We start from the raw sequence: 18,166 nt of genomic DNA on the forward strand, positions 1-18,166 counted from the left end.
GACTCCCTGACATTTGTCTGGAAAGCCTCTGGGGAGGATTAAAGAAAGGCCTTGTTAGTGGAGCCTTTGGACAGATGCATGTGGGGAAATGGGCAGAGAAGGCATTTACTCTTTCTTGAACACTACATTGTTTGAATCCTCAATTTTCTCTCTAAGTATGTATTATGTAATGATAAAAACAAAAAGAATTTGAGCTCCAGTATTAGCTGTTCTCTGACTGATGGTAAGCTGGACACCAAAGTCTCACTTGTTTGCTCATGGTATCTCTCTTGCTAGAAGTTTCCATCTTTATTCAGTGTGGTTTACTACGCTCTCAGCACAAAACAGGTTCCCCCTACCCCTGTGATTTTCACCAAGAAAAAAAATAGTGTGGGTAGAGTCATGTGACATATTTAAGTATCTATTAAATATGTTGTTGATGGGATCTTCCCAGGAATGGAGCGTGAGACCAAGACCCATTTTCTGATTTGCACAGGATTCTGGTAATAAGAGCCGCTGGTAGTTCTGTTCCAGGGTGTTAGCCATTTAAATCGCACCCTTTGACATGATTCCTTATAACTTTTGCTGAATTCTCCCACAGATGAGAAAGCCGGCAGACGAAAAATTAGAGGAATTTTGGATTGATTTCAACCTAGGAAGCCAAAGCGTGACTTTTTACATAGATAATAGAGAGGTAACTAAGATTCATTCATCCCAGCAGCCCTAAGCATTCAGGAATTCTCTGTATAAATACTATTGCCCATTAGTGACTTTCACCCTGTCTTTTCTCAAGAGTGCTCTGTGGGAGCCAGTACAACTTGTGAAGGAAGCCGTGGCCAAGTTCAGCATAATGGGTAAGATGGTGGTGTTTTCTGGTGTAGCTTCTGTTGATGTTACAGTGTTTAGTTAATTCTAGAGCAGATTTTGACCATGTTCTTATTTGGCATCATCTTTTCTAATTTTTTTCTTTAAAGATTTATAATTTTTATTTATACATTTTGTGTCTGTCTGTGTCCAGGAATACATGCATGTGTATGGGTGCCCACGGAGGCCAGAAGAGAGTATCAGATCTCCTGGAGCTGGAGTTATAGGTGTTTGTGATGTGGGTGCTGGGAACTGAACTGGGATCCTTTGGAAGGATAGAATGAACTCTTGACCTCTGAGCTATCTCTCAAGACCCAGAAGAGAGGCTTCCCTGACTGGGAACTGAACCCAGCCTGAGGTGATCAGAGTGCCAAATCCTAACCCCTAGACCACCAGGGAGGGCTTGAAATTTCCTACTAGCCAAATTAAGCCAAAGAGTGGACTAGTTTCGATTTATAGTTTAACTGACTCTGAAAGATACTAACACATAATTGACATAAAAATGGTTGTGCCGTTGTATCTTCTGTCCTGTGTTAACTGTTTACAGTCTGATGTGGGTGCTGTACTTGCAGGTCATGGTAGTTTGTGCTAGGCAGTGGTCTCAAATGGGCTGCCGTCGACAAGCCAGGTGGAGACCAGTGGGTCCCTTTCTCCTCTTTCCTTTGACTTTGGTAGGACTTGGCTCTCAGGTTTGCCTGCTCCTCCAGGACCTTTCTGTTCTCTCTAGCCTCTACCTAGTTTGTGCTTGTCATGTTTTTTTTTTTCCTGGAGACTGAATTTTAATTTTGGTCTAAGTTATTTTCAGTTTTAAAATTGACTGTTCTTTTGCCGGTAGCATATTGAAAATGAAAATACCTGTTGTATAACAAAAATTCTCTCCTAAAAACATGGAGTAGTGTCACTCAAAATGACATTTATTTCTTTACCAGTAAAACAAGATACTTCATGTTTTCAAATAATTTCTAAGTCACACATTTTGTGTAAATGTAAATAAAAATTCTGAAGTCATTTCTATTTAGTATGACTTCATCTTCTCATTGTAGAAAATTCTGAACAGTTGACAAGAGCTTTCATCACACTGATATAACACACTTGTTTTTGTTAGAAAGTGATAGGATGAAGATGTTCGTGGTTTACCTGAAAGAGTCGATTATTATCAGCAAGAAAGAAGCCAAGACAATAGAAATCCACTTTGATAGGCAACTCGGCATATCCGAAGCTTCTGTTCGAGCTTTGGGAGAAGATAAACAGGTGGATAAACAGGTGGCGGCTAGCCAGCTAGCTCGCTCTCTCTCTCTCTCTCTCTCTCTCTCTCTCTCTGTGTGTGTGTGTGTGTGTGTGTGTGTGTGTGTGTGTGTGTGTGTGTTTGAGAAAGGCTTTCTCTATGTTGCCCTGGCTGTCACCTGGAACTCACCCTGTAGACCAGGTTGACCTTGAAGTCATGGAGATCTGCCTGCCTCTCTGCCTCCCAAGTGCTGGGATTAAAGGCCTATGCTAACATGCCTCTCCCTTCATTCCCTTTGATTATTTGAAAATGTGTTTTCACATCTCTTCATCCTCCATGTTGGGCTTTGATGTATTCTTTGGTTAAGCAGAAGACTTGAGAGTTCCAAGTTCTAATCCCAACTCTCCCTGGTGTGTCATGGTCTTAAACATGTAGACACAGAAGTTCTTCCTGCCTTGAAATGCATTGTTGCATCTACTGTGGCCAGTGTGCAGCTTGTTTGAGGCATCATTCCATTCTTCCTGAACTCCTGAGGAGAGCTGCCAGGCTTCTTGACCCTTCCTCCTGGCCTGGGGAGTGAGGGTGGGGGGTTCAGCAGAGGTTTTCCCACCCTGTACTTGTCTTTTCTGATAGAAACCCCCTGCACCTGCCCTGAGGTTCTGCCGTCCCCTCCTGACCCCACTTTTTCCTGTGTACACATAAGGGTGTTTTTCCATCACAGAAGTAGGGGAGGCAGTGACATTTGTAACAAAAGGACATACAGTAACAGACAAAAGGGATGAATGGAGAGGTCAGGGAGGGGAGGAAACAGGATGAGGGAGATTCTTGGCCGGCTTCCTTTTGTTTTGAGTTATATATTAGAGTATTTTAGAGTGATGAGTGTTCTGCAGAGATAGTTCCCAAGGTTCTGCACGGGGGTGGGGATGGGGGGTGAGGTGAGATTCCCAAGATCCTGCACAAGGGGGGGGGGGGGTGAGGTAAGATTCCCAAGGTCCTGCACAAGGGGGTGGGGGGGGAGGTGAGATTCCCAAGGTCCTGCACAAGGGGCTGGGGGGTGAGGTGAGATTCCCAAGGTCCTGCACAAGGGGGGGGGGGGTGAGGTGAGATTCCCAAGGTCCTGCACAAGGGGGTGAGGTGAGATTCCCAAGGTCCTGCACAAGGGGGTGAGGTGAGAGACAAGAAGTACTAGCCACTTAGGGAAAAGCCTTCTCTATAATGTTCCACAACAAATTGGCCCAGTATGCCAAGTTTGCCTTTACTTGTGAGGACCATCAAAATTGTGCACATCTCCACATTTCCCAGTGTGAATGAGATAGTTTTGCAGTAGAGAACTGGAGTCTGCATGGGACAGAGCCACAGTTCCCAGAGTAGGAAGCCCCTATGAGGAAAGGACAAGTGGGAAGATCAGATGATTGGGTGCTCACTACAGACTCACGCTGAGAGGGTGAGCCACATCCCTGAGGGAAGCAGGGATTGAAAGTCACCCCAGAGTTTAGGACAACTTGAACCAGAACAGAGGGAGGTCTTACAGACCCCTGGCCCCCACATGTAGAGGCCTTGAAGCCCTGCCCTACATGCCCAGCCCTAGCTCCTAAAGGTTGATGTAGCTTGAATCTTAAAGGTACTTGTTAATAAAACTCAAACCCAAGGCCAGTTATTGGGGTGAATGCTGGAAGATCAGAGAAGCGGAACAAGCCACAGCTATCTCACCTTGCTAGTTCCTCAGGTGATCCTTTTTTCTCAGGCTGGAAGCTTCTGAGTCCTCCTCCACATGAATCTCAGCTGAACTGTGTTGCTCCAAAGCTTAACTAACTACATGCTTTCTCCTCCCCTAATTCCTGGTCCTCATGCCTTATATACTTTTCTCTTTCTGCCCCCACTCCCTGGGATTAAAGGTGTGGGTCATGCTTAGTTGTTTCTAAAGTGGCCTTGAACTCAGAGATCTGGCTAGCTCTGCCTCCCAAGTGCTGGGATTAAAGGTGTGTACCACCACCGCCCAACTTCTGTTAGGGCTTACTCTTCCCATTTTCTAGCCACCATTTCTGGCTCTGTTCTAGTGGCTGTCTGTTCTCTGACCCCAGATATGTTTATTTCGGGGAACACACAATATTTCAGGGAACACAATACCACCACAGGTTGAACTCTCAGAAATACTGTACTGGGGAGACAGTTTCTAACACAGGAAATTTGAAGAGTGCATTCAAGCTGTGAGAGATGACTGATATGTAAGTCCATGAGAACGTGACTAAGAACAAAGCAAAATGAGAGCCAGAGATGGTCCTAGAAGGCGTTGTTTGAGGGAAGGGGTGTGTATAGGGAATTATAAACCAGAAAGAGCAACACGTAAATGAAGATGACAGGTACTAATTACTCATAATGGGCAAAAGAAGATGGCTCCCTAATTTATTCATATGCTGGGGGTTCAGCTTTAAAACTTTTTTTAAAGTTTCTCTGTGTAGCTTTGCACCTTTCCTGGGACTCACTTGGTAGCCCAGGCTGGCCTCGAACTCACAGAGATCCACCTGGCTCTGCCTCCCAAGTGCTGGGATTAAAAGCGTGTGCCACCAATGCCCGGCTAAACTTTTTTAAAAAAAATCTTTAAAGAGGTTACTGCTTTGAAAAGTTATGTGGCCTTGGCTTTCCTTTCAGATTCCTGTTTTGATAAAAGTCTCCCCGGGCCTTGAAAAAGAAGATGGCAAGATTCCTAGTAGCCATGAAAGAGAAACAGGTATGCTGGGAGGTGGCAGAATTCTGATTTGAAATTCCCTGTGGAAGCATGAGGGTGCCTTGGAAGAGGTCCGCATACCCTGAGCATGACCATAGCATCCTATGAAGAGCCAATCATAGCCTTGAAGCTCCTACTCCATCTGCTAATGTCCTGTAGACGAAATTCTAAACAGTCTTAGTAAATAAAAACACAGAGCTAAATACAGAGGTAATAGCCAAAGAGATCAGAGAGCCACAACTACCTTATCCTTGCCGCCTGCTTCCCAGAGAAAGTTTCTTCCTGTCTGACTTGTCTTTTTATTGCCTTCCTGTCCTGCCTTCTCATTGGCTCTAAACCCGACCACATGACTTCCTCATCACTGCCTGTCTATACAGACCTCCAGGTCTCTATGGATGACCTTGACCACATAGAAACTCTGCATGCCATGTGATTGGATTAAGGGTGTCTGCTACCACCGCCTGATTCTGCTTATGGCTCACTTTGACCTCTGATCTCCAGGCAACTTTATTTATTAACATACAAATAAAATTTCACATTTCAGCACAAAGAAAATATCACCATAATGTCCTCTTTGGGGACACATCTGGAAATGACTAAGAAGAACAGATGCTGGAGGTGGAGGGAGGTGGGACTCTGCAAGGCCCTCTGTAATGGCACAAAGCCTTTTCTTGAATTTCGATTTCAAGCTTCCATTTGAAATTTGAGGCATAGGTTTATTACCAGATATTACCACAAGGTGGCGATATATCAGAGCCATACATGCCTGGAGAGTAAGGACCCAGTGCCAGCTTGGCCCATGGAGGTTATTGTTTAAATGTTCTTTTTCTTACTGAATATAGAGCATACAGAAGAATCTACAATCCTGCTAGAGCCCATGGATGCTGAAGATGACCGTTGCCTAATAACCCGCAGCTTTAATGTCCAGCCAGAGCCTGCTGTGAGTAAAGGGAGCTGGGAAAAGAAGGCTGGGAATTTGTGGCCCACAGGATGGACAAGCACTTCCTCTCTTGAATACTAGCCTGTTTTCTCTTCAATAGCTGTCTACCATTAATTTACCTGTCTCCCGCTTCAGATTGCTTTTGTCCCTGAGATTATGTATTAGTATTATATCTGTTCATTGATCATGGCTTTCCCATGAAATGTCTGCCTTGTATCCTTATTTAGGATCTGGAGAAAAATGCATGCAACTTAATGTAGGGAAGGAGCCTCACGTTGAAGGCCAGAATGATTTCCCTCTCTTGCTGGGGGCATATGGATGTGTTGATTCATACTGCTGTTCTTGGGGCTTGGTATCCATCAGTCAAGGTGTCCTAGTTAGGGTTTCTATTGCTGTGATGAAACACCATGACCAAAGCAAATTGGGGAGGAAAGGGTTTATTTGACTTACACTTCCACATCACTGTTTATCATTGAAGGAAGTCAGAGCAGGAACTCAAACAGGACAGGAACCTGGAAGTAGGAGCTGATACAAAGGCCATGGAGGGATGCTGCTTACCTGTTTGCTCATTGTGGCTTGTTCAGCCTGCTTACTTATAGAATCCAGGACCAGCAGCACAGGATGGCGCTACCCTCAATGGGCTGGACCCTTTCCTATCAGTCACTAATTAAGAAAATGCCCTACAGGCTTGCCTGTAGCCTGATCTTATGGAGATACTTCTCTATAAGGTTCCCTCCCTCTCAGATGACTCTAGCTTGGGTCAAGTTGACATAAAACTAGCCAGCACAAGAGGTAGCATCTAGCTCTTCAGTCTCGCCTTCTTAGGATTTAAAAATGGGCACTAAGTCATAGATTGACTGGGGTAAGAAGGGCTGGTGTGCTGTTTCACAGCAGGATGACCAGGTAATAATGATGTCAGAAGAAAGAATTTGGGGTGTTTTCATTATAAAGAAATGATAAATGTTTGAGGAGATGTATCTGCTTAGCTTGACTTGTTAAGCTTTTCACAATGCAGACAATGGTACAAAATCTTACATAATACATCACACATGTACAGTTTCATGTGTGAGTTTAAAAGTTAATATTACAGAGCACCCTCTTGGCTTATGTAAGAATTTATTCCTCGTTTTCTTATATGAGCACATGGCATGGAGGTGTGACCGATAATGTCAGGATTTTCATGTTTAACAGTTAGAGATTAGTATTCCAGGTAAATTGTTACCCTTTGATGTTGCTGCTTCTGTGTCTTGGGAAGTTGAACCCTCACCCCTAGTGCTGAAGGTCCTGGAGACACCCTTGAGTGCTCCCTCTGTGCCGTAACACACCATGGTCATCTTTGATAGGGGCAAGTCCTTGCTTGTGATTTGGAAGTGATAGTGTGGAACAACAGAGTCATTGGGAGCCAAGTTGTGTTCAGCTGTTCTTCAGAGGCAGAGCGGGTCCCAACGGCTGAAGACCAAGGCTTCCCTGATGCCATAGCAACTTTTTTTTCTTGTAGCAAACACATACAGAAGACTGTTCACCTGAAAAACCAAAACCACCTAACCCCAAACAAGGTACAGAGAGTCTTCTCCACCATCACCAAGCGATCTGTTAAAGTGTTTGCCCAAGATGCTTACCATCATTTCATTTTTAATGTTCGGTCCTTAGAAGTTACCTCAAAACACGAGTATCCTTTAGATGTGCAAGAACCATCAATTCAAACTCTGCCTTCTAAAGTAAACAATACAAAGTAAGTGGTTTTCATTTTTCACATATTTGTGTTGTTTTTTAATTGTCGTAATTGTACACATTGATGCTTCCAAGCCTGTCTGTATTTTTAGTAAGTTGCATGTTTATGGAGACATTGTGATACATCCATATATGTATCAGCATAGTAATTGCCATGTTTATGGGACATAGGGTGTTTTTCTCCATACAAGTACCAATTGAGTAAAGATCAATGAACAGTTCTTGGTACATCCATCTTAAACATTCATCATCTCTGTGTAGTGAGAGCATTTGGGAGCCTCTTGTCATTTTGAAATGGAATCTACAGTGTTGTTGACTTAGTCACCTCAGTGTGATGCCAATGCCAGGGTCATTCCTCATGTCTAGCTGTAATTATGGACCAATTGCACCCCATCACACCCTCTCACCTTGACCTGGTGACCACCATTTTATCTTCCCCTCTATAGATTGAAGTGTGTGGATCCCACTTGACAGTGAGGTCATGCAGTTCTTGTCTTTGTCCACCTGATTTATTTCACTTAGCGGAATGTCCTCCAGTGTCACCCATGTTAAGAATTTCAGGATTTTATTCTTGGTGGCTGAGCAGTATTCTAGTGTGTATATGTATTATATTTTCTTTATCTCTTTAGTGAACATTTAGGCTGATTCCCCATCTTGGCTATTGTGAAACTACAGAGCCACACAGATGATTGCTTATATGAGCACTACATGCTGGCAGTTTGGAGTCTTCCCCTTTTCCTAACCCAGCCATTCCCATCTAAACTCCACGTGAAGTTTTCTGCAGAATAATTTGAGTTATGTTGGCAAACTCTCCTGCCCTGCAGGCCCCTGTTGTCTTCAGCTACATATTTTTTTCTGCTGAATTTTTAGATTAAACACAAGATCAGTACACAAAACTCAGGCTTCTTCTGATTGAAACAAAAAGCAGAACTGTTTGCATAGGATTAGGACATGATATACATAGAGATTAATTTTCAGGATACTTCAGACACAACCATAAAAGGACTACTCCAGAACACAGTGAGAGAAAAGAGATTTAAGTAGGTGGGGAGATACTGTGCTCATCAGAGGGACAATTGAATAGCAAGTTGTCAGTTCTGCTCAAGTTGACCTAAGTATTTAATATAACCCCCAGTTTGAATATCCATAGGCTTAAAAAGAAACTGGTGAGCCATTTGTCACATCCTTGTGGAAACTTAAAGGTCCTGGGGTATTGAAACAGGTTTTCAAAAAGGAGCAAAGAAAGAGGGCTTTCACACTATCTGCTCTCCCAACTTACTAGAAACTTCCTTAACCAACAGAGGGTGATGTTGCCATATAGATCTGGAAATAGACTAGCTGGGGTTTGCAGGTATGTGGATTGTTGGTATATGATTAAAATGCAGAGGTGGTTCAGTGGAAAAGGATAGGGTTTTCTATAAACAATATGAAAATAACAATGTATTTATGCAAGAAAACAAATGACCTTCCAATCTTTTCATTGCATAAAAATTAACTAAAAATGGGTCATAGGCTTATATATAAAACTTATGTGGAACAAATATGTAACTTTGCATAGGGCAGTTTTGAAGATATCAAAGCAAAAAGAGCCTGTAAACAAACTGAACTGATAAACTAGACTTTGTCAAGATAAAGCAAGCCTTTGTCCTTGTTGAAAATCATTGATAGAAAAGACAAGACCAGCCACGGCCTTATTGAAAATATTTGTAAATATTTGCTTGTGGCCTTGTTAAAATTTTCAGTGGTAAAGAAACAAACCAATGCAAATACAGGCAAAAGATTTAAACAAGCTCTGTCCCAAAGAAAAACATGCAGACAGCCAAAGAGCATGAAAGCTGCTCAGTGTCATTAGTTATTAGGGGAAGTCAGGTGACAGCAAGATGCATTGTACATTGTCAGGATGGCTACCTTAGAAATGCTCTCTGTACTAGATGATGGTATGGAGAGGGCAGGACTCTCGTGCCTGGTGGTAGTTTCAAAGCGTCAAATATAAACCCATCCTCTGGTCCATTTGTTCCAATCTTGTGTATTTCCCAAGATGCCTGTCAGTCTTTGTCTACAAAGGGAATGTGTACAGATGCTCATGGCAACTTGAACATCAAATAGGAACAATTTAAATGTCCAGCAATGGATGAATAGATGAATATATTTTGTAAAGATGAGTGTCCCTAATCCAAATACCTGGGACAAGAAGTTTTGGGTGTTTAGACTTTGGAATATTTGTATGTATATATAATGAGTTATCTTGGGAGTGAGACCCAAATCTAAACATAAACATCATTTGTCCTTTTACACGCCTGATGCTGTGGGACAATGTTGACTTTATCTGGTGTTTCAGCACACCTTCAGCTCCTCTGACCTGTCACACAAGGGCAAAGGTGGAGTTGTCTGCTTGTACCATCTTGTTCGAACTCAGGATGTTTTGGGCTTTGGCATTTGGGGTTTTCAGGTTTGGAATGGCCAACTTTTGCATATCAATATCAGATTTCTCAATTCCTTTGGATATAAACCTAAAAGTGAGATTGGAAAATCATATTGTAGTTCTATCTTCAATTTTTTTCCTGTTGCATCGTATTATTTCCCACAGAAGCTGCCCACCAACAGTCCACACAAGTCCCAGTCACCCTGCAACTACTTATGCTAATAGCCTGGATATTTGATAAGAGGTTACTTACTCACTGTTAAGCATAGACAAGGAACTTACAGAACTCAATAAAAAAAAAAAAGATTAAAGAACAGGTAACATCTCTCTACAGAAGACATACAGGTGTCCAACTGATACTGATACTCAGCATTATGAAACTCCAGGGACAGCTTTTGTTTAAAAGATCTTGGGTGGAACCAGGCGTGGGTTATTCCATTTTTGAGTATCGCCTGTGCTGGCAGGCACCCACCCTGCCCCCTCCTCTCATGTCTGAGAGATGGACTTCACAAAGGTTCATTCTCTTTGCAATAGCAATATCCTCCTTCCAGAGAGCCTATGAAAAGAGGTTGTAAGGTATATTTTATCTGCTGAACTGAGTATATCACACAGACTACATCCATGATCAAGAAGCCAGACCTTTGCAGTGAGGTGGAGGGTGAAGGAGTGGTATCTGCCTGTTAATGTGATATATTTTATTTTAGGGACGATTCTGCCTTTGAGAGGGCTGGAGAACAAGACAGAAGGATGCTGGTAATGTAGGAGTTTCTATGGTTTTAAGGCAGCACTTCCTAAATGTTTGCCATTTGCACACCATCTTCAAAATTGCTGGAACCCTGCTTCTTGTTGTCTATAGTTTTCTCAAAATCACTGTACAGGAAATTATTGCAATTTCAAATGTAAAAATCAGTGATATTTCTAATGTAGACTCTCAGACAAAGAATAATAGAAAATAGCGATACAAATCTAATGGTATGTACAGTTGTAGTTGGAGACCTTCTCTCCAGGTGCCACCAAGCTCTGTTAGTCCAGCAACCCACTTGTAAAATAAACACACAGACATTTATATTATTTAAACTGCTTGGCCATTAGCTCAGGCCTACCATTGTCTAGCTCTTACTCTTATATTTAGCCCATTTCTATTAATCTATACTTTGCCACGTAGCTCGTGGCTTACCAGTACCTTATCTCTTTCTTGTCTTGGCGGCGACTGGCAGTATCTTCCTGCCCCAGCCTTCACTTTCCAGAATTCTCCTCCTCCTTGTCCCGCCTACCCTATCCTTCCTGCCTGGCTACTGGCCAATCAGCACTTTATTTATTTTAACCAATCAGATCAACACATTTGACATACAGAACATCCCATAGCATACAGTTACTTATTTTTCTGTTTTGTTTTGTTTTGTTGTTCACTATATGCTGTAGCTCTTAACTGTGGCAAGGTAAATCTGCAGCCACCTGCCTCATCCAGTTAGATAGATGAATGAGATCAATCAACAAAACCAGAACTTCATGGTGCATCCTGTTTGCTGGTAACTAGAGCATAGAAGTTTTAAAACCAAATCCCTTCAGCCAGCCTTTCGTACAGTAGTAGCACATGTCCACAGACCTTCTCCTTATCTCATGGTAGATGAGAGATGATAGGTTTTTTTCTCTGACTGTGGCCCCAAGAGGCACATTGGATACAAATGGGCATTTCTATGGATACAAACATGGGAAGCCAAAGAGATCTGTCAAAAGGGCACATGTGTGGTATTACTTCAACCCCCTGACCTTGTTAAGATTAAGTTAAATTGGACCCAGAACCTAAAGTTTGTTCTTGCTTTAAAAAAGAAAAAGAAAAGGCTAGTAAATAGATACACTGTACACCTGAGAGTTACCGTTAGTGGATTTTGACCTGTTAAAGAACTGAAATGGTCCAGGTGTGGTGGCTCACTCCTGTGATCCCAGCATATGGGCTGAGGCAGGAGGATTTCCATGAGTTCAAGGCCAGCTTGGGCTACAGAGTGAGACTGTGTCTCAAAACTAGCAAAGAACAAAGACAAAATGAAATGTTTCTGACTCGGTGTTTACAGATGTGGTTTTCTGTCTTCAGAAGACTAATGGCCATCACCCAATGAGCCATGGCTAGTGACCGCCTCTCACCCAGGAAAGCACAGTGCCCCAAGCCTGAAGTCTCAGTGTTATTTTTAAAAATCTCAGAAATGAACACTGGAAAGAAAGGCTTTTCTAAACCAAGACCATGAGCTGCCAACACGGCTGTCAACAAGTGTGTCCTGGCTTTCCTGGCTTTCTCACAGCCGTTCTTACCCTCGGCCCCTGAGACTCAGGGTTCCCACCTGGGGTCTGTAGACAACAGGAAAGTCTGGGACCCTGCTCGGGAAATATTGATACAGAACACAGCCAAGCATTGGGGGTTTAAAAAATAAAAGTATTGAGTTTTTGTTTCTGTGACAGACTGAGAAAATCGGCTATGAGGAGGGAAGTTCTGTCTGGTTCATGGTCACTGCTCTAGGGTGGGACCTGGGAAAATGGAGCCAATAAATGAGGTGGACTAAAGTCTCATGCAACAGCTAACTTTATTCAGAGCCTCAGACCATTTCTACTGTGAGGGATAAGAAAGGTCACGTGAGTAGAGTTCTCATGAGTTCAAGCTGTACACAATCGCAAGGACAAGCCACACACAGCAGAAAACAAAAACAAACAAACAAACAAATCCAAAAATGTTTTTCCACAGAGGCATAGGAAGAATGGTTTAAACATTTAATTAATACAACAGCAAACAATAATGAGTAATATGAAGTAAACTCACTCCTATCTGCTATCACTGAGAGAAGCTTGGAAACACATTCCAAGAACAATTCCATGCTTTAAAGAAACTGAGGTCACAAGACTCTTGTTTTCTTGGAGTGTTCTCACAAGCAGTGAGCATTGTCTTCACACAACTCCATTCCTGGTCTGTGCTCCAACAGTTCATGGTCAGAAACTTTGGTCTGTCACTCCTTGGCCTGTTGACTTGGCCTGTGGTTGCCGGGTAAGTCCTGGCAAGGGTGCACATGGGAGGATATGTTCTCACCTCCTGGTGGCTTGGAAGCAAGATGGGGGAATGGCAAGGGTGCCACTGTCCCCTTCAAAGGCACCTGCAGAGAAGTTACTTCCTTAACCAGACTCTGTGTTCCAAAAGCTTCATCACTTCCAGGCAGCGCCCAGAGAGGGGAGCAAACCTTCAGTGCAGGAGCCCTTGGGGGAATGTTTGGGACCCAAACTGTAGTAATTGCCAACCCCCAATGATTTCTTATATGTAGTCAAATGTAAGAACCATTTTTGTAAATAATTTCCATGTTTTTTAAGTAATTTCCAATACCCTTTGTTGTAAAATGCAGGCTAGGTCAGCCTTGCTGAGTGACTTTTTGAATTGGATGTTGGATGCTTTAGATGAAGGGTTGCTTGTTCTTTGGGAGCCACTGGGTTGAAAAGCTCTTGATCAAAGCTGGGAGGGAGGGCGTGTGTGTGTGTGTGTGTGTGTGTGTGTGTGTGTGTGTGTGTGTACACGTGTGTATGTACATTCATGTGCGGTGTAGGGGGATTGTGTTCCAACTGTTTTTCCTAAAGTAAAGAGTAAGATGTAAATAAGGTTGGCTGCCAGTTTCTTCCAGGAATTACCTTCTCTGTAAATCGTTGTGTCTAGAAGGAGCTGACTGGTAAAAAGAGGTATAGTCTATGCATACAGCCAAGACTCTTCAGTATTTCAAAAGAGAAAAATCAGGTCAATTTTGAGAACATGGGTAAATACAGAGGATAGTTGAAATGAGCCAGGCACAAAAGAATGTCACTGCATGTGAATCTGAAATAGTTGAATACATAGAAGCAGAGAGGAAAATGATGATTCCTAGGGGTTGGGAGGGTGGAGGAGGTGGGGGTCCGAGGACACAAAATTTTAGTTAGACAGGAGGTTCAAAAGACACATGGTGTATGCACTGACCATAGGCAATAGTGTTTTACACATGAACAGTACTATGAAATAGTGTTAAGGTTTTCTCACTATTAGAAATATGCAGGGGAAGTAACACATGGACTCGTTAGATTGATTTATCGATTTCATAAGGTACAGGTTTATAAAAATGTTTGTATACAATAAATAAGTGCAATATTTGTCAACTTAAAAGGAAGTGAGAAATGCTTTTAATGAAAAATGCTGAACTCATGAAGATTTAATTTCAGGATGAATTTGATTTGTAAAACATGAATTCAAGCTCACCATCACCCACCTTACATGTTATGGTCATGGCATTACAATCGGGGCTGAGATTGGTCCGATCCTAAGTTAGCAACAGCTGTGGAGCAGATTCACATTTCAGATGGGTCTGTGTCTAGCAGCTTGTTGAATCTCTTGTTCACCCCCTAGAACTCTGGTAGCTGCTCTTACATTTCTAACTGATGATAGCCTAGGCTTAACTTCAAAATGCTTTAAGCTTAAACAAATGCCGTTCTTGTTTGCTTTCAGTACTTATAAAACACAACAAAAATGTTTGTTTTGTGAAGACATCCATCCCCCTGCCTCCTTTTGCTTCATTGTGGGTAAAACTCGGGGCTATGTATGTTAGGAGAGCACTTGACCATGAAGCTACATCCCAGCCACTGGGAAGAGAGTTTTCACTTGGTTTTTGTCATGTCGATCTGTGCTTGAAGTGGTGATGTTGGTATAACATTGGCATGCGGCTGCTTTGGGACAGTTACCAATCCCTTTCCAGTTCCAAATACTTGACTAGAGAGAATTGTCATCCTGTGCCACAGCGCCTCTCGTGGTAATTGACTCCTGGATGAGTTCCTTTTCTTCCCCCTCACCTCTGTACCTTATTGTGGAAGAGAACGTAGTCTCCTAGCATGAGGTGTTTCTCCCAAGACAAATCATAGTGTGCGTGCGTGTGTGCGCGAGGGGGAGGGGGAGGGGGAGGGAGAGGGAGAGGGGGAGAGGTGATGTGTTTTAATTGTAGGTAGATGGTGCATGTGGTGACGTGTTTAATTGTATGCCAGGTGGCGCTAATGCCCGCTTTTGGTGTTCTCAATTGTCATCTGTTTTGGAAAAGTTTAATTATAGGAAACATCACTTCTCTGAGAGCAGTGAAGATTCAAGTTCAAGCACCAGCGAGCATTCTTGGACCCAGAATTACAAACAGAAATCCCTACGAACATATTCCCACGGGAGGAAGCCGAGAGTCAGGTCTCTAAGGAGTAAGCTAGTTTGCTTATGTTCTTTTGGGCTACTTCTCAGTTAACTCAGCAGGTACTTATACTTCAGTATGTGATGGGGGTGGGGTGGGAAGGAGGGTACCAGGGAAATATGTGGCCTTGGGGATGTCCTTCCCTTTAACACCTGCAAAGGCAGAATGTTTGCTCGTGAAACTGAGTGTGCGGTCAGCCTACAGTTGAAAAATGAGGTATGGAAAAACAGTGGGCAACCAGGCAGGAGGAATCTGGCAAAAGCTGGAACCATCTTCTGAAGAAGTGGGTGGGTCTTGAGTCAGCTCTTTGAATTTGAAGAGCTGAGAAGTGGAGTCATGTGTTCAGTGAAACCAAAGTATGAGGGTGATGGCCAGGGCAGGGTCGAGGTGAATGAGGCTGACTGACTAGAAGAGGCTCCAGGTCGCCTCCGTTAGCTGAAACTCATAGTGTACCCAGGTATGACTGGGGTGGGCGTGTCTATGTCTCATAAGGAAACATGCCCACTGTGTGCTTGCTTTTACTTTTCAGTCCTACCACTTTCCCCTGTCAGAGGTGGCAGAGCTGGGGGGAAAGATCAGGTAAGAGCATCGCATCAGTTGCCCTGGGTCCTCATGGTCAAATGGAATCACTTTCTTTAGACCTGTGAGAGTAACAAACCAGGGGTCTCCTGGTGTGTAGTCTAATGTAGAGATCATGGATGTCTAAATATTTGGTATGCTTCTCAGGTAGATTTAGGTCTTTTCTGGTCATCCCGAAGGATCTTTACTTAAACACCTTTGTTGTCCTGATTTACCACAAATGCATGTTCTTGAATTTCCATTTCAAAATGAACATGTTAATGTAATTCTTCTTTAGTTTTCAATGTTCTGAGATGATTTTAAAATCATGTTCAAAGATTTTTTTTAAACAATTTCAGCATTTGTACCTGAAGGTTGAAACACCTTCAGGTTCATATGAATTGTATCCCTAAAATTATAAATTTCCCAATTTCTCTTCCTTTATCCTTGTTTTCTATCAAAGGACTTAGGAATATGGACACTAGTGCCCAGCAAAGGAAGTGGTTCATCTTGTTAGCGGATGACTTCCTTCCCCTAGCAGTTGCTTTTTGTTTCTTGTCAAATCACACGCACACGCACACACACATATACACGCACACGCGCACACACACAGATACACACACGCCCACAAGCATACACACGCCCACACGCACACACATACACACACGCACACACATACACACATGCACACACATACACACGCGCACACACATACACACGCGCACATACACACACATACACACGCGCACATACACACACATACACACACATACACGCGCGCGCACACACACACACATACACACGCGCACACACACACACACACACACACACACACACGCGCGCACATACACGCACACGCACACGCACACTACACATAATGCCATCACTTCATCATAGTTGAATAAGGAGTAGCTACTGGGATGCCGAGGATACCTCCCTGTGTTTGCAGAAATAGGGCACCATTAATACTCCAGCCCAGTTCCACCTGTTTTATTCTTTAGCAAGAAAATAGACTAAACCTATGAGTCAGGATCAGTACACTTGTCCCTTGGTGTATGGGGTGGCTGGTTTCAGTACCCTGCTTGGATAACAAAATCTCTAGATGATCATGTATTTCCTAAAGTAGTATAGTATTTACTTATGACCTGTGCCTCCCTCCTGTAGACTTGAAGTCACCATTTCCAATGCAATGTAGTGATGTGCACATAGTTGCTGTGTTATATTATTTAAAAGGTAATAACCAGAAAATGGTCTGTTTACATTTGGTATAGTCATATCATTTTCCTGAATATGTTTGATCCATTGTTTGTTGAATTCGTGGATGGGGAAATTCTGTGGATATGGACAGCTCTCTTTAATTTTTTTGTTGAATAGTTCAGCCTAGAATGAGGAGTTATTAGGTATAAAAGGACCAAAAGGAGATAATTCAAGTAAAGACAACTTTGGTTTTAGTTAAGCTCAAAGAACCACCACAGACTCAAATCTGATAAATTTAAACTATGAAATGAGCAAAAACTCTATGCTGGTTTTTCAGTGAGGATGTCAGGCTGGTATTCCATTCTCTGTGTCAGATTACAAGGAAGTAATTTGGGACAAGGGTTAGAAAATATTTTCTGTTAAGGGGAAGAGAAGTATTGTGTTCTTTGAACCATAGATGTACCACGAAGGCTTACCATCTTTGCTGTCTAGTCAGAAAACTGCCTTAGACTGGAAATGAGTGGGCCTACTGTGCACTTATTTATAGGAACTAGCAGCTTGTCAACCTCCACTTAAAGCCAGCAGAGGCTTGGGAGGTGCTGGGCCCTGCCCCAGGCTTCTGATTGATCAACTTGTAGGTGAGAGTTGAAGATGTGCATTTTTGTTGAATTCCTCTGTTGCTGGTCATCTGGCCTGGACCGCACCTTTATGACCACCAGCTGGAGTTATCAGTTAGGATTTTACTTCGGTGTTCTTCCAGTTTGAGGATGGTAGGGTTTTAGTGTTTGTCATCATTTGATGTCGCAAATCCAATACTCAGTCTTCTTAAAGGAAGTTGAAAATATCTTGGGAGGTTTTTTATTGTTGTTTTTGAGTGTTATGAATATTAGCATTTGACAAGACTATTCTATTTTAGGCTGAGCTAACACCAGTTTGGAAAGGCATCTCCAAGCAAAATGATGCCATTCTTCCAAACTTTTCTGAAACCAAACTACAAAGCAGTTCTGTGCTTTTAACTTCTGAGGCATCTACACAGAAAATAGGTACTTGATTTACAATTTTTATAGTATAAACTAACTGAATCTGTGGATAATTGTCTAAAAGAAACTGATTTTTGACTCTGTAAAATCATCTGAGTGTGTGTTTGCGGGGGGTGCACATGTGTGACTGTATCCATGTGGCGCTCAGTGGACAACTTGCAGGAATTGGTTCCCGCCTTCCATGTGGGTTCTGGAGACTGAACTCAAGTCCTCAGTCTTGTCAGACAGAAAGTGTCTTCATCCATTAAGCTTTGTCGCCAGCTCAA

General features: G+C 42.7%; 1 protein-coding gene across 1 annotated transcript in view; it reads left to right on the forward strand.

Annotated features, from left to right (window-relative positions):
* Positions 1–18,166, forward strand: part of Sycp2l (synaptonemal complex protein 2 like) — a 57,077-nt gene that overhangs the window by 22,376 nt on the left and 16,535 nt on the right. Inside the window, exons 13-23 of the mRNA XM_036188920.1 lie at positions 581–673; positions 773–833; positions 1,949–2,099; positions 4,708–4,796; positions 5,636–5,760; positions 7,232–7,289; positions 7,387–7,465; positions 10,591–10,639; positions 14,971–15,115; positions 15,635–15,684; positions 17,777–17,903. Coding sequence (XP_036044813.1) covers positions 581–673; positions 773–833; positions 1,949–2,099; positions 4,708–4,796; positions 5,636–5,760; positions 7,232–7,289; positions 7,387–7,465; positions 10,591–10,639; positions 14,971–15,115; positions 15,635–15,684; positions 17,777–17,903 — 1,027 coding nt within the window. The remainder of the gene's footprint in view (positions 1–580; positions 674–772; positions 834–1,948; positions 2,100–4,707; positions 4,797–5,635; positions 5,761–7,231; positions 7,290–7,386; positions 7,466–10,590; positions 10,640–14,970; positions 15,116–15,634; positions 15,685–17,776; positions 17,904–18,166) is intronic.

The sequence above is a fragment of the Onychomys torridus genome, chromosome 5 (assembly GCF_903995425.1).
Source record: "Onychomys torridus chromosome 5, mOncTor1.1, whole genome shotgun sequence".
Lineage (NCBI taxonomy): Eukaryota > Metazoa > Chordata > Mammalia > Rodentia > Cricetidae > Onychomys > Onychomys torridus.